This window comes from Calypte anna, chromosome Z, assembly GCF_003957555.1.
Source record: "Calypte anna isolate BGI_N300 chromosome Z, bCalAnn1_v1.p, whole genome shotgun sequence".
NCBI lineage: Eukaryota > Metazoa > Chordata > Aves > Apodiformes > Trochilidae > Calypte > Calypte anna.
The window spans coordinates 29794128-29820426 of record NC_044274.1 but is presented as its reverse complement, the minus strand read 5'-3'; the positions used below and the strand labels follow the sequence as shown (position 1 = coordinate 29820426).

The following is a 26299-nucleotide window of genomic DNA, read 5'->3' as shown; positions in this document are numbered from 1 at the left end:
GAGTACAGCGTACTGCACGTTGTCCCATCAAAGACCTACTGGTTGTGTTACATGCAGTGTCATTATTAAAAATCATGGTAGGCCTTATATTACCTATTGATCATTTCACTACTGGAAGGCTTACTGTTAAAAAAAGAACTCACTCAATGATATTTATAAACTTACTTCCATTAGTTCAGTACTATTCTTACAAACCTCACACCCAAGTAGCATCACTATAAAGAATCAAAACAAGACAACTTACACACAACAGCATCGCAATCATAACAACCAAAATTCCCCATGATTCTTCTAACTTTGAAGACCCATTTTCAGGCTATTTTTCACTATCTTCCAATGGATTATGTGGCCACCATTAATTACAATATTGTTTAATCTTTTCTTTTGTTAGGAGAGCCCCTCTGAATTTGTCCCAATGTTTCAGGATGCATCCTAAAGGGATACATGGGGTATAACATTTCCCTTAATTAGCCTTAGTTGCCTTAGTATCTCAGTTCAAGCATAGCACCTGGTGTCACTGCCGAACAGGGGAGAGGAGCTGAAAGAGTCCTCGATCAACAGGTTGGTACATGCTAGAGACCTCTCTGGTGCCTTCTCCCTGTCAGATGCATCAAGATGAAGCAGGAAGGACTGTCAGTGTGATTGTACGCAGGTCACCAAAACTCATCCCAAACCTGGGGTTCATTGCTTTGTATGCACTGAGCCAGCTAAATGCCCACAAACCTATACTGTTTATTCCAATGTTGCTCAAGGGTGGATGCTAGTTGATAATTCCATGAAGCTGCAGTTCACCAGATGTTAGTGACAATGAACCTAATCATTGTAGATACTCTGACACCATTGACTGAACCAGAGAATGAATCTTTTGACAAGGATTAGCATCCACAGGTTACAAAAGTATGAATTTTTGTTTTCCCCCTTTAAAAAAAATAATAAAAAAAATAGAGAAGCATATGCAAAACAACCACAAAAACCAACCATGAAGAGTGACAAAAAAAAAGAACATTTTTAAATGGCAAAAGGACTCTGCTGAGGAGTCTTAAAATCAGACGAACAATGCTAGGATAAAGACAAACAATGACTGGAGAGATTGCCAGGAGCATCCATGCCATGCTGTTACAGGTTAGGATTAGAAATACCCATCAGAGAAGCTGAGGCACATGCCCTGAGGTGCCCATGCAGTTTTTGTATTGTGAATAACACCGAACACTCTAGCGCAGACCATGTGCAGGATGTGCCATAGGGCACTGCCCATAAGGGATACCTCTGTGGCTTTTTCCAAGTCAACTTTAAGCTTCAAGTGCTCTTGACTGGAACAGCTCTGAAATGCTAATAAGCATACCCACCTCTTGTTCATGTGTGGCATTGTTGTCCCAGTTGCAGGTGCAAGAACTTCAACACAGTTCAATGCACATTTTGTATTTAATTGAAAAACTATGTCATCCAAGTAAAGTTGGATGAAAAAAAGTTAATGTAGCATTCATGTTGCAGTGCTAAAAAAATAGAATGTCAGATTGAACAAGTTAATGTTGCTGTTGGAACTTTACTTTGACAGTGCTGCAGAATGTGCCATGTGAGTATTTTTTTTAAGTTATGGATTAACTGCACATATAATAAAAGACACATGCTTTCTAATGGAGCTGATCTAACCTTGATTTGAAACTTGTAATTTATAACTGAAGTTCAGAAAGAACAGGGAAAATTTGAAGTCAGATTAATAGATCTCCAAAGCTTTTTTATGAAGAAAAAAATAGAGTTAAGGAATGAATTCTACCTCTTTCTTGCTGCAGTTCACCATATGTAATGTGGTAGAATATTATTGAGTGTTCCCTAGTAATCTTCAGAGTGTAGAGCTATTCTGATTTGATTTTAAAATCAAGTGACAATTCATGTGTTTCCATGTGGGTTTCATAAATATGAAGTGTTTCATATAGGTGATGATTATAAAATATGTGCAAGTTATTTAAAAGAAAGTTCACAAGTGTCTGCTAAATTGCTAACGATACCTTTTAAACAATGTCTGATAAAGTAAAAGGATACTTTTTAAACTTAACATCAAAGGAAGGGGAGTCTGTAAATTGTTGAAAGATAAATAATTCCCTGTCTACTCTTAAATACTGTAGGATGTTGGATTCCATGTTTTTCTTATAATAATTTTTGTTACTGGTTGCCACCGTTTGAACAGGAGGAACAAAAGAAGGAGGGCATTCAGGAGGGCATTCAGACTCTGCGATGGGGGGAACAGAATGCAAAGGGAGGGATCTATTTCCTCCCATTTTCAGCCATACTGTATAAAAGATGAGAAAGTCAGCAGCTCCTCCCTCTTTTTCCTCCCTCTTCCTGCTGCTGTGCTGCTGTTGGTTACCACCAGCTCGCCACGTGCTATTGGGTTGTGTATGTATATGTATGTCTGTGTGTGTATGTATATATATATGTATATATTTGCATTTTTTGATACTTTACCCTTTATGGTATTACCTTTCCCTTGTGTTAGGAAAATCTGTATCTAATTGTTTTCAGTTTCCAACTTGAAGTCTCCAGACTTTATTCCTCTTTTTTCTTTGTGTGTGTGGGGGGGGATAGAGAAGAATTCTGTCCTAGGTTTGTGGTCTACCCAAACTACTAAACCATGACACCGGTCTTGATATATTTTTTGAGATCTCTTTCTCTGTGGTTGGAAAAGGTTTACCAGTTTTGCTTTTATATCTGCCTTTTTCAGTCTTGAGAACTTGAATTCTTGCTGCATGGCAAATAACTCTAAAATAGTGCATTTTTTTTACTTTTAATCTTCTAAATGAAGAAATGAGAGGAGGAGGAGGAATTGTTCTGTTGATTTCCACTGCAGTTGAAGTTTATGCATACTGTAGAGCTACTGGTACCAGTTCCCTACTGGAGTTTGCTGTATATTGCGAGCATACAAATTACATATTTGCTCTGTTCTTACATTCTTTCTAGTCATCTGTAACGCAGTGCCAGAGAGTGAATACTTTACAGGATGGACCTTTGTTCTGACCCTGTCTAGTTGTTCATATGTACTTAATATAGATGTGACTGTGTTCCTAATATTGTCAAACAGTGGTGCAGCTGATCATCCAGCCTAGCAGATCAGTGTGAGAGCAACTTTGCTGTAAGGGAAATTTCCTTGAGCAAAAGCATGCCAAGATGTGAGAAGGGGAGATTTTGAAAAAGTGATACAATTTATGTATTTTTGTTGAAAGGTTTCCCTGTGAAAATCTCTTGAGAAATGAGAATATTTCAAATGTGGTTTCCAAACAGTAAATGTACAAATGGTACAATCTATTTTAAGTACTTCAATTCAGTAAAGCTGAACACCTGAAATCTTTGGTGACATCTTGTGATACATCTCAAACTTGTGTTATTGCGTGTGTAGCCTTATTCAAATATTTTTATTCTGAAGTTAGCCAGTGATTGTTATAACTTTTTAAGTAGACTATACTTTGTTTAATCCTGCACTGTGAAAACGTTTAAAAATTGTAACAAATATTTGGATATTGGCAACTTAAGCAGCACTTGTACCAAATGCAGCAGTATTTTTTATTAATAGGTTTACAAAGGGACGCTTAGGTCTAAAAAAAGATATATTTTTTTTCTGGCTAGGAAATATGAAATTTGGAATATGTAGGAAATGCCGTACGTCTCATGGTTTGGCTGACAATGGAATTTTGAGGTGTAACAACCACAGACCCTGTGGGTGAACTTGTCTATATTTCCTTTATCCATTGATCTCTCTTTTCTGTCAACCAGTCAGATTCCTTTGGATTTGTGTCCTTTCTATGATTACTTCGCACTTCACACTCCACTGCCAGCTTGATTTTGCTCAGTTGAGTGAGGTTAAGTGAATAACAGCAACTGTTGAAATGTGTCAAAATAGGCAAACCTATCTCAGTTTTGCATACTTTACTGTTCTACATCATTCATATCTAACAGAAATTAATAAATAATTTTCCATGTGTGAAATTAGCTTGTTTTGATAAAAGCAGTCATCTTCTTAAACATCATGAGAACAGCATTCTGTAGAGAATTATTTTCCTCAAGTTTCCAAGTAGTGTAAATCTTAAAGCAGACTGGAAGCAAAGGAGTTTGGAAGAGTTTAAAAGCCATGGGGAAAATGCTTCTACAGGTCTTACTTTTGAAGGCCAGAAAATGAATGCACACTTTTAACTCAGTAGTCTCTGCATAACAGGGAATTGTTTTTCCTCTGCCAGGGCTGTGTTGTATAGCATTGTGAATGTATGTGTACATCCCCAGGGTGCAGTCCTAACTTTGGGGGAAAAAAAAAAAAAATCCCAGAAAGGATTGGATTGAATCATATGCCAGCAACTGAAAGCCACTCAGCACAGATAATTCTGACTCTCTGCTGTTACTTCTAACTATGCAACAGAATGGAGCGAGCAGGTACACCGAGAAAACCTCCAGGAGATGTAGAATGTGTATGGTGTGCAAAGCCTGGAAATTCAGTTAATTGAAGACAGATGTTACTGTCACTTAGGATTTTTTTTTCTTCAGCAATGAAGCTACTTAAAGATGGAAAGCTCTGGTGTGTTTCAGTAACAAGAACATGTCAAGTTCTTAACCTGTTATTTATGCAGTTTGAAAAGTTGTTTGAGCCTGCTTTATTGTATGTAGTAGTAACAGGTGGAGACTTCTATTTTTGTTGTGTTTCAGTCAAAGTCATGTATTGATAGCACTGTAGAATCATGACAGTAAATTTAATCTGGACTTTGAAAATCATAGAGAAATACCTTCAGAGTTGGGTACTGATATATGGATTAAAGATTTTGCCTGTTCAGTGATGAATAGAAGTTTATTTCTGGGACATTTTACAAAATGTACAAAGTTTCAAGTTTATGAGAATGTGCTTTAAAACTATTAAGCTAATAAACAAGAACTGTATTCTGCACTGTGCATAGAAGAAAACCTTTCATTATTACACTGCAAATGATATTGAAATGGGAATGATGTCATACCTGGCTGTAGTAGATGTTGTAACCATTTTTTTTGGTGTGTGATAATGATAGCAAGGAAAATATATTTTCTTCTTTTCTTATTTCTCAATTCCTGCTCTTAGGAAAGCATGTTAATTTTTCTTACATGTCTTTCCTGCCTTATTTGTATAAATACTGCAGGAAACAAGATTATGTTAAAAATCTGCATTATTGATAACAAGCTGCCACTCTGAACTGGTATTTTAAAGAAATCCTTGCCAATCTTGACGTTTCCTGAATTGTACATAAGTGCAAGTAACTATATGAATAGGTGGTAATCACAAATTTACCTCACTTTTATTATTGTATAACTTTTCATAATAAACTTTTTTATAAACATTTATGAACTTAATTTATAAACTTTTTTCATAGTAAATACTTTTTTAGAAACAGGAGACTTAGCTAAGATTTTCATAGAATCCATGACAGAATATCAAATCCTTGTATGTACTCTAAATAGGAAAAAAAAATTGCTATTTTTTTAGGGAAGAAGTGCTGAGAAGAAGAGATTAGATCAATGTTCTAAAATGGATGGTTCTAAGAGAACTTGCTGAAGGTACACTCTATCCCCTCATCCAGATAGTTGATAAAGATACTGAACAAAACTAGACCTAGTACTGATCCCTGGGGAACACCACTGGCCACAGGCCTCCAACTTGGTTCTGTGCTGCTGATCACAACCCTCTGAACTCTGTTGTTGAGCCGGTTATCAGTCCACCTCACAGTCCAGTCATCTGTCCCACATTTATTGAGATTTTTAATGAGGATGTTGTAGGAGACCATGTCAAAAGCTTTACTGAAGTCAAAATATATAACATCCACTGCTCTCCCTTCTTCAGCCCCTTCAGTCATGCCTTTGTAGAAGGATATCAGGTCAGTTGAGCAAGATTTTCCCTTGTTAAATCTATGTTGGCTACTCCTGATAACCTTCTTTTCTTTCAAGTGGTTAGAGATGGACCTAAATGGTTAGAGATGGTCTGTAGTTGCCTGGGTCTTCCTTCTTGCCCTCTTTGAAGGCTGTAGCGACACTGGCTTTCTTCTAGTCCTCAGGCACCTCTCCCCTTTTCCAAGATTTTTCAAAAACCATGGAGAGTGGCTTGGCAACAAGATCAGCAAGCTCTCTCAGCACATGTGGGTGCACCTCATCAAGGTCCATGGATTTGTTTGTTTTCCAGTGATTTTTAACCCAATCCTCACTGACCAGTGGAGACTCTTCCTCCCTCCAGTTATGCTCCCTTACTTCCAGTGACTGGGATTCCTGAGGTATGGTCTTTGGAGTAAAGACTCAGGCAAATATGGCATTCAGCAACTCTGCTATATCTGCATCTTCTGTTATCATACTTCCCACTTAGTTTAGCAGTGGACCCACTTTTTCCCTACTCTTCTTTTTCTCATTGATCTATTTGAAGAAACTTCATGTTTTGTTTCACGTCCCTAGCCAGACCAAGTTCCAAGAATGCCTTGGCCTTTTTTGTTGAATTTCTTCATACTCTGGCAGAATCACAGAATCATTGAGGCTTGAGAAGACCTCTGAGATCAAGTGCAGCCTAAGACCTAACACCACCACATCAGCTAGACCATGGCACTAAGTGCTACATCCAGCCTTTCCTTAGACAACTTCAGGGACAGTGACTCCGCGACTTTCCTGAGCAGTCCATTCCAATGTCTGATCACCCTCTCTGAGAAGAAGTGCTTCCTGATATCCAACCTAAACCTCCCCTGGCACAGCTTCAGGCCATGCACTCTTGATCTATCGCAAGTTGCCTGGGAGAGGAGCCCAACCCCCACCTGATTACAACTTCCCTTCAGATAGTCGTAGAGAGTGATTATGTCCCCCCTGAATCTTCACTTCTCCAGGCTAAACAACCTCAGCTCCCTCAGCCTCTCCTTATAAGAGTTTCCCCCTATCCCTTCACCAGACTCGTTGCTCTTATTTGGACCAGCTCCAGCACTTCAATATCTGTCTTGAAGTGACAGGCCCAGAACTGGACACAGTACTCAAGGTGAGGCCTCACGAGTGCTGAGTACAAGGGGGAAATTACATCCCTAGTCCTGCTGGCCACACTGTTCCTGATACAAGCCAGGATGCCATTGGCCTCCTGGGCCACCTGGGCACACTTTTGGCTCATGTTCAATTGGTTGTCAACCAGTACTCCCATGTTTTCTTGGTTGGATCAGAATTTCTTTCTAGTGATTTACCAGTGTAAGGCAGGATATCCAAGATGATAATGGCATCTACATAATTCCAGAAGAAACAAAATTTTTTCATATTTTTCTCCTTTCATACTGCATCAAAACATACAGAAGAATTCTTCGCTTCTCTTAGGCAGATGTACCATGTTTTCTCTATGTAGCAAAACTGTTAATAAAGGTCAGATAATGAGAAAGTTTTCAGTCTTTCTGAACATTTGCTAGGATGAAAAAAATCCATAAAACCTTTCTGTCTCCAGCAAGGAGATAGAAATCTAGACAAGAACTTGTGTATCTTGACAACCTAACAATTTAAGCTCCGTTAGATTTGTTTGGTATGCATGTAACATGTTTTATAGTATTTTTTAAACTTTGGCCACACAACTGTAAAATACACACCTGATGTGTTAGCTTTTTTATGTATGTTTGTTTGTATAAATATGTTGAGGTGTGTGTGTGGGGTGCTAACCAACTCTATTACGATGTTTTTCTCTTTTAGCTGCTGGCAACCAAGGAGGGAATGCTGCTTTTTTATTGGGTTTTTTTTGTCCCCCATTTTTTTTTTTAAATTTTTAAGAGACTAAAAGGAGTGTCACAAGATGTCTTTTCCAGCTTTATAGTTGGTCGAGCAATATTCTCAGCCCCTAAATTATTACTGTCATTTCATTAAATATAGTTACCTAAAAATGCGACAAAAACACTGAGTAATAAAACTAGTGTGCAGGTTTCTTGTACATGCTGTACATATTTAAATGACCCTTTGGTTCTCCAAAAACAAACTTTTAGCATTCCAGATGTTTTACTATGCATCTGCTACTAGTATGTAGCCATTCACCTACACGGATTTAGTTGAAATAAATGAAATTTATTCTAGTTCATTTTAAGTGGAAAGCCTTGTGGAATATAGAAGTTGTTGTCTTGCTGGTAAGCTTACTAGAACAAAAGGTTTTCTTGAATTGAGTTTTGTGGGCTTTTTTCTTCTGCAGGACTGTGCATAATTTCATACTTTCTTAAGTTCTTATCTTATTTGTTTCTTTTGTTTTCCTTTGCAGATGGGATTTATACAAATTAATGAGGACTTCATATTTATTGAGCCACTAAATCGCACTTTGGCTGTGACAGGTCATGCACACAGGGTGTACAGACGAAAAAGGTCTCTAGAGGAGAAAATTACTGAAAAGCCAGCTTCTGAGAATCACTACTGTGGTGTTGTTACAGGTAATATATAAATCTCACTGAAAAGATCTAATATGGCAGACATATTCTTAAGATATGCAGATAGTTTAAAATAACTCCCAACAAAAGCATATCTGGTTGTTCTTGTAGCAGTAACTTAAGGTGAACTTTGAGGTGGCATGCTGAGGCTGCTGTTTCAGTTTTCAGAAGAGTGAACTGTCCATTGAGACACAGACACATCTTCTCTATGTCCAGTTATACAGTTATACTTCAGGGTTGTTTTTTTTTTTTTGCTTTGACTTAATAATTACAACCCATTTCTTGTCCCACACTGTATTCATAGTTGCTTAATTAGAGAATCAGAGAATAGTTGATGTTGGAAAAGACCTTTAAGATCATTGAGTTCAAGCATTAACCTGACTCTGCCAAGTTCAGTGGTAAACCATGTCACTATGCATGTACATGTCTTTTAAACACCTCTGGGGTTGGTGATTCAACCATCTCCCTGGGCAGCCTATTTGTCTTGGGTTAGTGCAATAATGTTTTGGAACTGGAGGAGCCACACGGGTTTGTGCTGTGAGAAGCTGCTGCAATCTCCCTCAGTACCAGTGCTGACCCACCCTTTGGCCAAGACTGAGCAGATACCTCTCTGAGTAACATATTCAAGAAAGGGAAAAATGAAATGAACAAAATATAATTACCTACAGATCAGAGGAGAAGGTGAGAGCAATGGTAGAGCAGAGACACCAGGGTTGGTGAGGAAGGATGGGGAGGAGGTTCCCAAGAAGATATTTCCTGCAGTCATTGCTGAGATGGTAAGCTGTCCCCCTGAAATCCATGCCCTGAAGGATCACGGTGAAGCAGACATGAGTTTGTACACCATGAAGGACCATCAAGGGTGGACCTGGAGCCATGTGCCAGGGGAGGTGACTGTTCCTGTAGCATGCCATGACTCTGTGGGCAGCCTGTGCTGGAGCAGTCTGTTCTTGAGGGATTGTTCATCCTTGTTGTGGGACTCCTGTGGAAGGGCCAGAGGGGTTCGTGAAGGACCGTTTCTCACAGGAGGAATCCCATGTTGTAGTAGGGGAAAAGTGTGAGGAGTCCTCCCCTGAGGAGGAGGGAGTGGCAGAAACAGCATGTGATGAACTGATCCTAACCCCCCTCTCTGTGCAGCCCTGTGTACTGTGGGGGAGGCAGGAGTGAAGTAATTTGGTCCTGGTAGAAACGGAGCAGTGGATGGGAAGATGTTAAGATACGGTCATGTTTTCTCTTTCTCCTGATAGATTAAATTAATTTGTTTTCTTCTCAAGTTGAGTCTGTCTGCTTTTCCCCATTACTGTGACTGGGGAGTGAAAAACCTCCCTGTCCTTGTATCGATTAACAAGCCTTTAAGTAGATTTCCTCTGTGGTCTATGGGATGAGTGAACAGCAGCCTTGATGTTACTGGCTGAGCCTAAACTGTGACACTACTTCAATGTTTAATAACCCTTTCTGTGAAGCAGTTTTTTCTAATATCCAATTTAAACCTCCCTGGCACAACTTGAGACCATTTCCCCTTGTCCTGTTGCTTGTGACTAGAGAGAAGAGATCAGCCCCTGCCTTGCTACAGCCTCTCTTTAGGTAGTTGCAGAGAGCTTTAAGGTCTGCCCTTAGTCTCCTTTTCTCCAGAACCCACCCCAGTTTTTTCCAGCCTTTTCTCCAGCCCCAGTTCCCTCAGATTCCACTTTCAATTACTTACTATATGCAGTTAGTAATTTTCCATTTTAAAACATTAGCACAGTTTATTCCACCTCTACTTAGTTATAAATTGTGAACTTCCACATGGGTCTGAAACTGAACTGAAATGATTTTTATAACACAAAATGACAGAATAAGATGTATACATGGCGTGTGCACTGGAAATCTGCTAAATAGCAAACTATAATGTGTCTGAAAATGAGTAAAGATGCAAACTCTTCTGTGAGGACATTATTTTTCTGTCATGTTCATTACCAGTCATCCTTTCACTTTTTCTTATACTCTATAATGAGAAACACGTTATTCTGATCTAATAATCATAGAATCATAGAATCCTAGGGGTTGGAAGGGACCTCGAAAGATCATCTAGTCCAACCCCCCCTGCCAGAGCAGGGCCACCTAGAGTACCTCGCATAGGAACGTGTCCAGGCGGGTTTTGAATGTCTCCAGTGAAGGAGACTCCACAACCTCCCTGGGCAGCCTGTTCCAGGGCTCTGTCACCCTTACAGTAAAAAAATTTTTCCGGATATTCAACTTGAACCTCCTATGCTCCAATTTACACCCATTACCCCTTGCCCTATCACTGGTCACTACTGAGAAAAGCCTAACTCCATCTCCCTGACACTCACCCCTTACATATTTGAAAACATTGATGAGGTCACCCCTCAGTCTCCTTGTCTCCAAACTAAAGAGACCCAGCTCCCTCAGCCTTTCCTCATAAGGGAGATGTTCCACTCCCTTAATCATCTTAGTAGCTCTGCGCTGGACTCTTTCAAGCACTTCCCTGTCCTTCTTGAACTGAGGGGCCCAGAACTGGACACAATACTCCAGGTGCGGCCTCACCAATGCAGAATAGAGGGGGAGGAGAACCTCTTTTGACCTACTAACCACACCCTTTCTAATGCACCCCAGGATGCCATTGGCCTTCTTGGCCACAAGGGCACATTGCTGGCTCATGGTCATCCTCTTGTCTACCAGGACCCCCAGGTCTCTTTCACCTACACTGCTCTCCAGCAGGTCAGCCCCCAACCTATACTGGGACATCGTGTTGTTCTTCCCCAAATGCAAAACTCTACACTTCCCCTTGTTGAATTTCATCATGTTTCTCCCTGCCCAACTCTCCAGCCTGTCTAAGTCTCTCTGAATGGCAGCACGGCCTTCTGGTGTGTCAGCCACTCCTCCCAGCTTAGTGTCATCAGCAAACTTGCTGAGGGTACATTCTATACCCTCATCCAAGTCGTTGATGAAGATATTGAACAACACTGGTTCCAGTACCGACCCCTGAGGGACTCCACTAGTCACACATCTCCAACCAGATTCTGCCCCATTGACTACAACTCTCTGACTCCTTCCTTTCAACCAGTTCCTGATCCACCTCACTACCTGATCACCAAACCTGTACTTGATCAACTTATCTACAAGGATGCTGTGAGAGATGGTGTCAAATGCTTTACTGAAATCAAGATAAACCACATCTACCGCTCTTCCATCATCTATCCACGTAGTAATTTCCTCATAGAAGGCTATGAGGTTAGTCAAACATGATTTACCCTTGATAAAACCATGCTGACTGCTCTTGATGACCCCCATGTCCTTGATATGCCTGGAGATAGTGAGAAGAACAAGTTGTTCCATCACCTTTCCAGGGATGGAGGTGAGGCTGACCAGTCTATAGTTACCCGGGTCCTCCTTCTTGCCCTTCTTGTAGACTGGAGTGACATTTGCTATTCTCCAGTCCTCAGGCACCTCTCCTATTACCCATGACTTACTGAAGATGATGGAGAGTGGCCTAGCAATGACCTCCGCCAGCTCCCTCAGCACCCTTGGATGCATTCCATCTGGACCCATCGACTTATGGATGCCCAGATTACTCAGCTGATCCCTAACCCAATCCTAATCTACCATGTCAAACTCCTCATCTATCTTGACTACTTCTGGGGCTAAATGAATCTGGGGCTCATTCGGAAACCCTGCAGGAGTAAAGACAGAGGCAAAGAAGGCGTTCAGCACCTCTGCCTTCTTTATATCCTCTGTCACCAGGGCTCCCAGCTCATTCCTTAGTGGGCCAATATTGCCTCTAGTGTTAGTTTTGCTAGCTATGTATTTGAAAAAGCCCTTTCTATTATCCTTAACCTGACTTGCAAGGTTAAGTTCCAAGGAGGCCTTAGCTTTCCTAATTGCCTCCCTACATCCTCTGACAACAGTCCTATATTCCTCCCAAGTGACCAGCCCCCCCTTCCATGATCTGTAGATTTTCCTTTTCCACTTAAGTTTTCCCAGCAGTTCCTTTTTTAACCATGCTGGTCTCCTAGCTCCCTTACTAGATTTCCTAACCATAGGGACGCTCTGATCCTGTGCTTGCAAATAGTGGTCCTTGAATATTGACCAGCTATCTTGAGCCCCTCTATCTTCTAACACCCTGTCCCATAGGATTTCTCTTAACAGTTGATTGAGTAGGCCAAAGTTTGCCCTGTGGAAGTCCAGGGTTCTGGTCCTACTTGGTATTCTGTTCCTTCCACACAGGATCCTGAACTCTACCGTCTCATGATCACTGCAGCCAAGGCTGCCATTGACCACCACTGCTTCGACAAGGCCCTCCTTGTTGGTTAGTACAAGATCCAGCAGCGCTCCTCTTCTAGTCGGCTTGTCCACCATTTGCATTAAGAAGTTATCATCAATGCACTGGAGGAACCTCCTAGACTGTGAAAGGCTGGTTGTGTGAGTCAACCAGCAGATATCGGGGTAGTTAAAATCTCCCATGAGGACTAGGGATTGAAGTTGTGAGGCTGCTTTCAGCTGCCTGTAGAAGGCCTCATCAACCTCCTCGCCTTGATCAGGAGGTCTGTAGTAGACCCCCACAACTGTGTCACCCACACCAGCCTGCCCCTTAATTCTAACCCACAAACTTTCAACTTGCCCCTCATCAGCCCCTGCACAAAACTCAACACATTCTAGTTGCTCTCTCACATAAAGAGCAACTCCACCACCTCGCTTCCCCACCCTATCTTTCCGAAAAAGCACATAAGCATCCATGGCCACATTCCAGTCATGTGACCTATCCCACCATGTCTCTGTTATCGCTACCAGATCATAACCCTTAGCCCGTACACTGACCTCTAACTCTTCTTGCTTATTCCCCATACTGCGTGCATTAGCATACAGACATTTCAGGAAACAAACAGAGCACACTGGTGGGACTAAATCCTTCCTAGACCACCTGCCTTCGGGCCCCGGTTCGTTCAAGGCTCTGACTTGGTGGAAACAATCTGTCAACAGAGTATCAAGAATTGTTTTTTAATATTTCATTATCTCTACTACCAGCCTCAAGTTTCAAAATAACTCAAGCTTGCATAACTGAGTAGGATCTGCTGATGTAACCTTACTGCCAGAAGAGTTGTAATACCTGAAGTTTTTATCTAATGCTATTGCAGTATCAAGATCAGTCCCTCAGTTTGCTGCTACAGGTTACTTTACTAAATGGGGCTGCAGTATGTTACATGAATAAAAGCTCTCTCTATGCAACAGGCAATTTGGTCCTCTGACATGAAATTATCACCAAAATATTTGTGGGTTAGGCACAGACTTAAAGGTCCATTGAAACAACAAAAAATAAACATTTACAGCAATATTTGAAAACTTTAAATCAAATCCTAAAGTAAATCAATTAAATACAGACAAGGGATCAGTAAATGGGGCTCTCTGATATTATGTGTAGCTGTGTGACACAGAAACTTTTTTCAGCAATATGGTAACTTCTCAGCATTAGGATCTATCTTCCAACAGTATATTTTGTTTCTACAGTACTCCTGTCAGAATAAGTGCTCTAGGACAAGTATTTATGCTGCTGGCTTTGAGCCAAGTTGGTCTCAAAGGCTGATTGCTTGTCAAGTAAATTTGTATTATCAGTGATCATTTGTACTTATTAGAAGGAATACCTCTGTGTGGAGGTATTGGAAATAGCTCCAATATATTGGAGGTATTAAAGCTATTATTGGAAATAATAGCTTTATTATTATAGAAATAATACATAACAAGAAGGCTCCAGAAAAAGAGGTATTGTTTGTTTCCTTTATTTTTGTGAGCTGGATTGAAAGATGTTATGCAGCCAAACTTGTTTGGAGGGAACAAAGAATTTGTGGAATTTTTCTTATTAATTAGGGGAAGGAGAAATTCATGCTAACAGAAGCAGTTGCTTTTTGGATTTGTAAGAGTGCGCATGTATATCCTTTGTTGGATGTGTGTGTGATTCATTTATATATGTGAGCCAGTTGTACATACGCAAACCTCACGTTCCACACCACCTTTCTTTAGCACATGGCTCACAAAACCTTTCAAAGCAATTGATACACAAGTGTGTTACAAAAAAAATATGAGACAAGCAGTTGCTACTAGAGCAAAGGGCCACATTGGGAGGCTAACCCTTGGGAGGCCTTCTACACTTTTTGCATGCTGAAGTTATTTGTACAGTGCATGTAACTCATGGTAAAGGCATTAAACACTTGGGGGGGAAAAATTATTTTAAAAATACTTCTCAAGTGGTCATTCCTTTTCACACAGACGAGTGAAGAAGATCTCGTCAAATTCAGTAGGTCTGAATTTTTAATCAGATCTGATTTTTTTAATCAGAAAGCCTTTTGCTTCTCAGTTCTGGCAATAAACGTATGCTGTTCTGTAGTATGAGCAGATTGTGCTTCTCCTCTTAGTGATGCCATTCTGCAGGAAAAAGCCTTCTAGTTTCACTGGATCCAAAGCAGAAGTTTGACTTTGTGGGATGTAGACTAGGCAGTCAGCAGTGAGAGCTGTGTTGGTTCTTGCTCTACAGCCAGTTGCCATGTGATAATCATGAAATAAAATGCACAGTCTTAGCCTAGATCTGTGAGATTGCACAGACTGGTGGTGCTTGAGTTACTGGCTCCTGTTCATTGGTCCATAAACAAGTTTTCACTCTTCATTAAGGTATTTAAATACCTATCCAAACTATAGCGGAGGAGTCTGTGGCCCATTAAGCTCTTGAATAGTCCCTACTTAGTCAGAACACTGCCATATTTGTATGGCTTGGGTACACATTTTCTTTTCCCTGAGAGAAGAAAACCTGGGGAGTAGTTATTGCTGTGTAGCTTGAGCCTCATGTGGACATACTTAGGGAATGCTCTTGTGTGTGGTGTCCAGAAGGGCTGTTCATAGCCTGTGCTTAATGTTGACTGAGCTACTTTATGCAGCCTGTGGTTACAGAAGCTGGATTTTCAACTCTTCATCTATTGAATGTTGTCTGTACATGGTGCAGTATTCTAGACTTCCTGCTGGGGTACTGGAGCATTTGTAGCTTTTCTTTTAGTCAGCTGAGCTTAAGTAATTAATTAGTGTGGAATCTTCACATTTTTATAGATATATAAAACACAGAAGTCTTATTACACAGAACACTCCTATAGCGTTTAATTCTGAAGATGAATTTATGCATCTTTGATCCCAAGAAGTTGTTTTTTCTGTTAACCTGACATTTATCTTCTTAGTAAGTACATTACATTTTTGCTCTCTACAACTACCTGAAAGGAGGGTGTAGCCAGGTGGGGGTTGGGCTCTTTTGCCAAATGACTTTCAACAAGATAAGAGGGCATGGTCTTAAGTTGTGCCAGGGGAAGTTTAGGTTAGATATTAGAAAGAATTTCTTTACGGAGAGAGTGATCAAGCACTGGAATGGGCTGCCCACTGAAGTGGTGGATTCTCCGTCCCTGGAGATATTTAAAAAGAGACTGGATGTGGCACTCAGTGCCATAGTCTAGCAACCACAATGGTGGTTCAAGGGTTGGACTGGATGATCTCTGAGGTCCCTTCCAACCCAGCCAATTCTATGATTCTATGATTATTGATACAGGTGTGTTTTTTGCAAGAGCTGTTATCTCTTGCACACTGATCTTTCAATAATGAGCATTTCTCTTTAGTTTTTACTATTTATGGGTTTATAAAGAAACAAGTGCTTTTGCCTCAAGGCTGTTTTGCCTGTTATCTGTCAGTAATCATGGCACTTATTTGGATACAACTGGTACTGAAATGACTAATTCAATTTATTTAAAGGTGTTAGAGAAGCGATGTATTTTTCAGATAGCTGGGATATCATGTCATATGGAATTCTGCCAGCTATGGGGAAAATACTGCTTAGCCAATATTGTCCTTTGGTTTGTTAACTCAGCAGATATCTAAAGCAAATGATGGGTACTGCCTCTTGCAGCCAGATTGCCTACAGAGCTGTACAGTGTTCTTATCCACTACAATCCAAAAAGATGAAGGTTTCAGCACTGCAATGGCCTTAATGTTTAGCACAGTGCTGTATTTTGTTGTGGACTGTATGCTGACAATTGTGAATAAAAATGCACTGCTAGTTAAAACTTAGAGAGGTTTGTTAGCAGACTTCTCTGAACAGCTGCACTGATATTAAATTTAAAGTTTTCAACCACCAGCTGCTGTTTTTTACTACAAGATAAACAAAGAATAAACAGTCTAGCTCAGAAATGCACTGGAATAAATACTTGCTCTTAGGAGGAAGGTGGATTGACCAGATGACTCATGTAAGATCCTTTTTAACCCAAATGAGTTCACTAATTAAACTTAGGTCTGTAGTCTATTCTTGCAGCGGTAGATGCTTTTATAGTAAGTATTAATTGTATGGCTGGGTGTGGATTTTCTGGCACAAATTGTGACAATGAAGTTTAATTTAAGAGTACTTTCAAAAGAGTGACAAAAATACACGTAATGTTTTATAAACCAGGCAGTAGAGCCATAGACAGCAAACAAAGGTATAGCTATAGGCTGCCTCCACATATAGGCTAAGCAAGTGAGAGGCTGATGTGAAAACTTAAAATTAACTTAAATAGCTTATAAGTTTTATAAGATGCATCTCCCCTAGGCAATCAAACACCAAATATTTATTACTAAAAATACACTTTTTTTTCATTTAGTATATTTGTATACTTGTCAGTGTTTGTAAGTCTTAAATCGTCATACCACCACTAATCAGTAAGTCCTTCTAAAATATTAGTAGGGTGGATTAAATCACTCATGTATATAATATTTTACAGAAAAAGGTAGACAACTTTTTAAAGATATGGATACTTCATAGTGGTTACATTGAAAACTCTGTATCTATTTTATATTTACATAAAACATATAACACATGCTTTTCTATTAAAACACAGATTTAATATCTCTATTGTTATCTCAAACTTAATTTGGAAGTTTAGTGACTTTAAAGGTATACTTTTAGCACTTTTCTGGAATGAATTTTTTTTCCACTGAATAGTTGTGGTATAAAATGAACTGCAGTAACTTCCCTATTACAGATGAGACTGTTTAATTGCAAAACATTTCCTAAAAATTTCTGAATATTTTATTGTTCCCAGTACATGTGTTTATAATTATTATCTCAAGCATCACTTTTCTTGTAAACAAAGAGCCCAACAATGCATTGTGGAAGCTGGAAAAAATTTCACTTGATTTCAGTGACTTCAACAAGATCTGTCCCAGAGGTTGTATTGTCTCTCAAGGGAATCTAAAGGAATTTGGCTATTACAACCTGTATTTTCGTTTTATATTTCTGCTTTAAATTAATTATTTTAAATATCATAGCTAACTTCAGTATGTGGATATACATACATATATATATATATGCATACACATGTATGTATATATGCATGCATATAAATATATGACTTCTGGCTTGAACTGCTACTGTTTAGTTACTTTTTCATTTTCCAAATGTTCTGTGGTAGTAATTGGGATTTTTGTCAAGTTTTGGAGAAGAAACTTAAAATTAAAAAGAGCAGTAGCCTCTAGCTTACCAAAGATATAGTGTCTTTTTGGTTTGTCACTTTCTGTAGGTTTAGAAGCCTGTTTTCAGGGTATGTTTTTATTGTTTTACTTTAGCTAGTTATAATGACAGCAGCACTGACTTTGAAGTAATGTTAGTAAAATTTAACTTTTGTATTGCCAGCAAACCTATATCCTACATATCATTCTGTCATTCATCTGATACATCATTTCATCTATGCAAATCACTGAATTGTTCTGTAAGTTTTCTTAGCATTGCATTTGTATCTACATTTTTAGTCTTTTTTTGCTAAGATACAATTACATCAAAATGTTTTCTTTGTAATATAAGAAGATGGGCAGATAACTGTTCTGCAGCCTCCACGAGACCTTCTGTCAAACCTAACATGAAGGTAGTTTCCTTTTACAAATGTACTCTTTCATAAATATGTTAAATAAGTGGATGCAGAGAATCTTACGGACTTTATTTGAGCAGCTGGATAAAGTTCCTGTTTTCTTTGTGTGAACTAACTTTTATACGCTGTGCAGGCCTTCCATTGTATATTTGGCAGCAGCAGTGCTAAATAGGCATGTTCATAGTGATTGTATTGCATGTAATTAGAGTGATACTATAATCAAAGAAAGCAAATCTGGAAAGTACTACTAAACTAGCTTAAATTATGGGGTTTTCAAGGAGTGTTTTATGTTACAGATAAGAGAAAATCCAAGAATCAAGAAGTATCACAAGGTGGAAGAGGAAAACGATACTCCTACAAGTTACCTCAGGAGTACAATATAGAAACTGTTGTAGTGGCAGATCCAGCTATGGTTTCATATCATGGAACAGATGCTGCCAGAAGATTTATTCTAACCATCTTAAACATGGTAGGAAACTTAAAATTAACTTCGTTATTTTGCCAGCAATTCATGTGCCACAGACAGATTTCATTGCTCCTCTTAAGTGTTCTAACAGCGCACCTGTAGGGGACAGTTAATACTTAACAGCAGGCTGTCAAGACTTAAACCTTATGTTTTGCATCACAAAACTGTGGTGCTTCAGACTTGTCTTTACTATCTGGTCTTATATCTTCAGAGAACCCCTGATAGTGAGGGCTAAACATGAGGATTTTTTTTGTTAGAAACCCATGATGTTGTTGGGAAGGATGATTTCTCATGGTCTGTGCTTGGTATGAAGGATAACATTGTCATTGAGAAGGATTTGATACCATTAGTGGGTGAAAAAAACAAAAAAAAAGGGTACTGAATTTTGACAATTGCAGCCCCTCTCAGCTTAATCTGGAGCTGTAGTCCAGTCATTTGTTGCATAAAGTAGTGAAAACATCTGTAATGTACAAGGAAACATTGTTCTAAAGAAAGAGCATAAGGTGAATAAATAAAAGCTTTAACTATTTGGAATGATAGGAAGAGTTATTGCCATGTCCTGGCACAGACCATAATCCTAGATTTAACTGAACAGAATTTTTCATGTGAACAGTATTATATACATGTATAAGTATTTGGAGAAACAGAGTGCAGTTTATAAAGTGGTTATGACCACTGAGGAGAAAAGGTCTTTTAGTATTCCCAGATTGAGTAGTGCCTAAGCTCTGTTTTTACTTCAGAAGACCAATGCAATGCATTAGCTTAATATACAAATGACAGGAAATCAGAGCAGTCACAGTAGAATATGGTAGAAGTTTAGGTTCTTTGATGTTTTTATATTTTTAGTGTCCAGTGTGTTGTGTGCAATACAAGCGCATATTTTTATTTTATTTACTGTTTTTTTTTAATCTTAGGTTTTTAACCTTTTCCAGCACAAGAGCCTTGGACTACAAATAAATCTTCGTGTAACTAAGCTCGTCCTCCTTCATGAGACTCCAGTAAGCATATATTATCCTTGTCTTAGCCTGAAGAGAGTAATGATACTTATCTTGTTGCTTCACGAAGCTTTGCAGCATTCAGTGATTTAATGGCTGACAAATTTTCCCAGTTTTTGTGCATTATTTAGTTATTTACACTGCTAAGCAGGCTTAGTGGTGATTAAGCTTCTTCTGACTTACGTACTGTACATACTGACATTTTTTTTCTGTGCTTGCAGATAGATGTCAGCCACATTTCTTTGTAGAAATCAGATAGTTCTTAAGAAGATCTGTTTGTGCTCTTCTTCTCTGCATTTGCAGTAGAAAAGTAATTTCTCTTAGACTGAGTGGACAGCAGAAGGAGAGCTGATGTTATTTGTTAGCCAATCCCTAGACAAAAGATGCCATGATTATAGCACTGTTCTTTCAATGCACCTTTCAGGCATCATCTCAAATCATATTCTCTCTGAAGAAAGACAAGATGTCCTGATTGAGACTTTCTATTAACCTGTGGTTTTTGTATGATATTTCATGACCATGTCAACTTGTTTTCTTGTTTCTGCAAAATATTATGGAAATCCTTTAATACTTCAATTAGTGCAGGGATTCCCTTATCTGTGTTTCTGATTTTAACACTGTATTTTTCCAGTGAATAAGAAAATATTTCCATAGTGAGGTCTCAGCAGATGGGGAAGTGATGTTGAAATTCATGTTCAAATTCTACGTCTTTGCATCATTATTCTTTTCTTCACCAAGAACAGTGAAAAATCAGCAAATGTATGAGCGAGTTCAGGTGAACAGATTCACTGAATGCCTCTCAGTGCTCTGTTTTTCACCCATAAATTTAACATGAGAAAAAGATGGTCTGTGTTCCTGAAATTCAAGTCATTCTGCTGTAAATATTTATGCCATGAAAAGGGGAATATTTTTGCAAAATCAGTAAAAAAATATTCTTAAGCCTGTTTACAGAATCATAATTATAGTAAAATGAAATGTTTTTTATTTCCAGACAGATATGTATATTGGATACCATGGGGAAAAAATGCTGGAAAGCTTTTGTAAATGGCAACATGAAGAATTTGGCAAGAAGAATGATATACACTTAGAAATGTCAACAAGCTGGGGAGAAGATGTGTCTTCAGTTGATGCAGCCATACTGATCACAAGGTAAAATACTGAAAGATTTATGTTAAAATATAGGCATTTGCCTGATATGAACATAGATCAAAGGAATCTATCTCTCTGTCAGTCTGCCTGTCTGTCTGTCTGTCTACCCATCCACCTACTTATCTATCCAACACAGTTAGGATTTAGTTTTGCAGTAAGGAAGAGTGCTACTTGATGCTTCTTTCCAGAACTCAAAGGTGATGGTAAAGTGGTGGTATACATGGGTCAGAAAGCAATAGTTTCCAAATGATAAACATCGGAAATGACAAAAAGATCACTCTCTTGTTTCTTTTGCTATATTGCTAAGGCCATTTGTCAGATACTTCTCTCCATGTGCCATCATCTAAAAGAGGCAGCACACACAGACCTGTGGATACATAAAAACACAAAGCTCTATTTAGACCATTCAGATATGGATCAACATGATATTAAGCATACTACTGAATTATGCTTCCCTCTAATTGATCTAGAACTAGTACATTTATTTGTGTGCTTAAGGTACATAACATATAAGGTACATGCAGCCATAGGAGTATGATGCCTGATCTCTATTCTTAGTAACTCTTAAGTATCAGGTGTTTCCCAAGGTCAGAAGGAAATATGCCTCCAGGTCACCTCTTTCATCCCCAGTAGATGCTGCTGTGTTTTAGATTTTAATGGATGCACAGGGGGATGCATCTTGATGTTCAGACAGGGTACAATTTCTACGGAATGATGGTTCAACTGGTCTAAGTTTGAGCTTAGTGCCATTTTTGGTGTGGACTTTGGACTAGATAACCTTCAGAGTTCCCTTCCAAAACAAATTCCTGTAATTGGATATATTAGAATAGCACTGTGCTCTCCTGTGCTTGGTATCCTTTTAGGGTACCATTTGTAAGCTTTAAACTTTTGTGTAGTCTTTTACCAGTTATTCAGGGCAATCTCAGTAAGAGCTATATGCATTTTAAAATAATTTGCATTCTGATTACTACAATATTTAAACTGTATTTCAGTTTTCTAAAGCTGAAAAATAGTTTCCTATATCTGTAGGTTGGAGAGCTAATCACATACTGGAAGCAAGAAATGATGCAGTCAAAATTGGCTGTGGTGACAGCTTTGTTCCTGCTTTTGCTGTTTATTCCCTTTCATTTTCTTGGAAAAGGCCAGACCTGTCTCTTATGCTGTGCCATCATCCTCTGTTTCTTCTGCATGTCTATTTTATGGATTGCTGGGAATCTGAGGAGGCAGATTGGTTTTTGTTACACGTTTATACATTAGCTTCACACAGGAACATCTGAACTGCTGTGGAGGGCATGAAAAATAATGCTGTCTATAAAAAATTTCCATTAACTCATCAGAAAACATACTTGGACTGATAGACTGGAAAGAAATTTTTCAGATTAAGTCTGAAAACTCATTTTAAGTGAGAGATCAGTGAGTGATTTGGTGGAGGGAAGAGTCTAGATGGAGAATGAAAGATGTGACTAGTAAGAAAGAGCCATAAGTGATGGCCAAATATCATCCATGGCATTTATTTGATGGGCATAGCTGAAGTGTCTAGTTGTACTTTGGGACTATTCAAGGATGACTTAGTGATTGAATAATGCTTCGTTGCTAGAAACATGGGATTTTTGCATGACCTCCCGCTTATCCCCTGAATCTCTTCCTTGAAACACTGGAGACAGCAGTATTTGCAGCAGCACCCTGAAGGACCATCAGACTCTTCAAGCCTGTGTCTTGCAGGACTGTGAGTCGACAGCTGCATTCTTTAGCTTGTGAGGATGAAATAAAGCATGTAGCACCTCTTCCCTCTCATTTTTTTTATCTTCACCTTAACCATCCTCTATGGGAAAGACAGAAGAGTTCTGAACTGATGCAAGTGAGTCATTAGTTAAGCAGTCAAGTGGCAGTGGTCTGGAGATGTCTTTAAGCAGCCAATGTTTTGAATTTAATTCAGCATTTCTAGATAGCAAAAAACTTTTGGTAAATCTAATCATGTGTTGAGATACACTTTTCTGATGGCCTTTGTAGTAATAATAATATTCTGATTTGCACTGTCTGCAATATTTTACCTCTCTGTTCTAATTTATTTTTTTAAATATGTCCTGGATCAGTGTTAAGGAAGTTGAAGTAGAGAAAAAGGAAGTGATTGGTCGGATGTGAGATTGTAAGTTAGTTCTGGAGACAGAAATTAAAGATCTGTTCTGACATTTTTGTTGTTTCGGTTGTATTATTCTCTGGAATATACTGCCTTCCATCTCAGAGCTGTTTTAGTTTCCAATAAATCATACATACAGAGTGGGACTGTGGGAATGTTTTGCTAATTCAGGCTCTGTCTGCACATAATGAGGTTTATGGTATAGCTAGCCCCATGTGTAGCTCAAGTTAAGTGTTCTGTTAATTCAGAGTCTCATTCTGATTTGCAAACACTGGACTAGTTCCTTTGTCACAACTTCCAAACAGCTTTGGACCTGTTTTATTGAGAGAAATAATTTTGTTTAGAGAGATGAACACAATCTTCTTAGTATTTTTCAAGTAAAAATGTAAAGCTTTTATTTTCTAATTCATTCCTTATCAGACCTGCTAAAACTTAACCGCACTTTTTTGTTTTGCTTGATAATAGAAGAGCAAGGGTGCTGTGAAAAAGGTTTCCAGTGCCTCCTGTGACTAGAAAGAACATGCTTTTTAGGTTATAGAGAACGAGTGCACAAAAATAAGCCCCAGCTTTGGAGTCTACTGCACGGTGTTACGATTGCTATCTGCATAGGTTGTCTGACCTGAGTAAGTTAGCTGAAAGTAAGACAGGAAAAGGCCAATGGATTCTACAGTAGCTCTGTGACAATACTTCTTATATTGCCCCTATTGCAAACAAGTTAGCAAAAGCTTCCAAGTGTATTAGAAAAAAATAAAAGATACAAGAATGAGGCAGAATCTACCTTTATTTTAAAATTATGCAACATGCTGCTTTTTCCAGTGCATATGTCAACCTGTGACACTGGGGTTTAGAAAAATATATAAATACAAAAATAATAATAGCAACAAAGCAACAACACCACCACCAATAATAATTATTATTATTTTAAAAATTGAGTTCTGTGTTCTATTTCTTAAAATTTCCATTTTCACATGTGCTTGTGATAGAAAGTAGATCTCTGATATTCCTAATACTTAGCATATAAACAGTAATATTACGTGTTCACAGACTATGTCAGCTGTTAATTCCTATTGATCTGCTGTATCTGAAACCTCTTTGCTCTGGGTGATAAATAACTGAAACACTGCTGCGAGGCATTTTCCCTGTAAGAATGTGCCTCATCCTACAGAAGGAGACAATTGCATAAATATCACTTACATTTGCTCAATACTGATTTGCTTCCAGTAGAGTAGTTCCAGCCCTTCAGAGTTGTCCCCAAAGCCTGGACAAGAATTTATTAAGCCGTGCTATTAACCTTCCAGTGCACACAAGAAATACAATTATTCTCCTGACTTTCCTTCTTACTGCCTTTCTGACAATAATGCTTTGAACCAAAAATACCTCCTCAAGAAAGTCAGACGTAGAAGACTGTGAATGACTCCTGCATAGAAACTAACCATATAGGGTCACCCAAATAGGTTGCAGTATTTGGCAGTCCAAAATTGTTGACATGTAAAAGGATAGAGATTCAGTTATTAAGTTGCTACTGCTGTCCTTTAACTTCTAGTGAAATTCAGCTCTGGAAAAATAAGTTCATGCAAGTTCCTGGTGAGAGATGAAATTATTCTTAATTTTTTCATTCCAGTGGTATTTTCCATCACTGTAGTTTCAGTACTGCTAAATCTCTTTATATTCTTGCAAAGTTTTACAATGTTTATAATTTCTCTCTTTATATCAACAGCAGATATCAAGGGAGTGCATGAGAATCTCACATGTCCTTACTATTTATTACTACTAGGATTGTAGATGCAGAAGAAAGCACAGAAATGTGAAAATAGCATACTTGAGAATAAAAGGTATCTTTAAAAAAAGAACAACTCACTCTTCTGTATTTATCACTTTAATTTTAACACATATGTATTTATCTTGTGTGTTTTAAAATTTCCAAGAGTTTTAAGTCATACTATGCTGTTCTCTGTTTGGTTTGAGTTTTTTTCTTCTCTACGTTCATTGTACTTGAGTCTGTGAAGCGGCAATATTTGTAATAATATACATAAATATAGCCATTTCTGTCAGTTTCTTCTTTTGAGCTTTAGTACTCAGGCTATGTATGTTCCATTGATTCCATCCATTCAATCTATTGATGTTATGTAGCATTATATGGATCTAACCTGCATTTAAAATCACTTGATTATTTAATGCAAGTCCTGGTAAATTCGTTCAGTTATTTTTACATTTTAATTTTTCCAGTGAACAAGAAAGATAGACACTCTTGAGGCAAAGATTTAAAATAAAAGACTGTATTCCAGGGTAGCCTATTGCCCTAATTACTTACTTTCAGAATGGGCAGTTCTATCTTATTTCTAATTTTGCTTACTTCATTTTCAATGAGCTTCTCTTTATGTAGATGCTCTTAGGCGGTTCTCAAATCACAACTCACCTTTCCCTTAGATGCATTTAGGGGGATTTTAAGCCTGTTTCTCAGACATTTAAGCGTTCTTTTATCTCTTTCCAGACCTTTCCCTATTTTCTAAATTGTTCTTTGAAACAAAGTGCCAGAATTGGAAAAAAAGTGTGAGACTGATTTTACTGGTGCTGTGTCTCGTATTTTCCTGCATCTTTATGCAAGGATACTGTTCACTCCTACTGCCTGTTTTCAAATGCTTAGCTCTTTTTGTTGTTGACATGCTGTCGTTGCAGCTGATCAAGTAGGGGCCACATGAAAATACAAGTTACTGAGATGAATCATCTTTAAAAATGTCACGGTTTAACACTGACCTGGCAATTAAACCGAGTAACAGATGTTCTCTATTAATCTTCCTCCCCTGCTTGATAAAGAAAGGAGATAGAATAAGGGAGAGAGATTTATAGGATGGAAACTGAACTACACAGCTTTAATGAAGCAGTAATGATAAAAAGAAAAAATTACCAAATATATACAAATATACAAGAAAATTGATACCACGTTCCTTCCTCCTTTCCCCTAATAATTCTCATGTCACCACTGAGGCGAGGAAAGCCCTGGGAAAGTCCAGGTTGGAGTCCTGGAGTCATCAGCAGTCAGGAGCTGGAGGCAGGAACACACAGATTCAGGCTGGCATAGATCAGAAGCACAGGGAGACAAATGGCCAGAATCCTCCCAGGATGCCGAAGGAACCAAGGACAAGCAAAGAAGAGGAGGAAGGGAAGGGGGTTGATCCTCATGATCCCTCAAATTTATACTGAGTATGACGTGTATGGGATGGAATACT

At 38.6% G+C, this 26299-nt stretch overlaps 1 protein-coding gene across 1 annotated transcript in view; it reads left to right on the top strand.

The window, feature by feature from the left end:
* The window catches only part of ADAMTS19 (ADAM metallopeptidase with thrombospondin type 1 motif 19), a 113624-nt gene that overhangs the window by 17055 nt on the left and 70270 nt on the right, over window positions 1-26299 (top strand). Inside the window, exons 3-6 of the mRNA XM_008503354.2 lie at window positions 8249-8414; window positions 18622-18794; window positions 19706-19789; window positions 20778-20935. Coding sequence (XP_008501576.2) covers window positions 8249-8414; window positions 18622-18794; window positions 19706-19789; window positions 20778-20935 — 581 coding nt within the window. The remainder of the gene's footprint in view (window positions 1-8248; window positions 8415-18621; window positions 18795-19705; window positions 19790-20777; window positions 20936-26299) is intronic.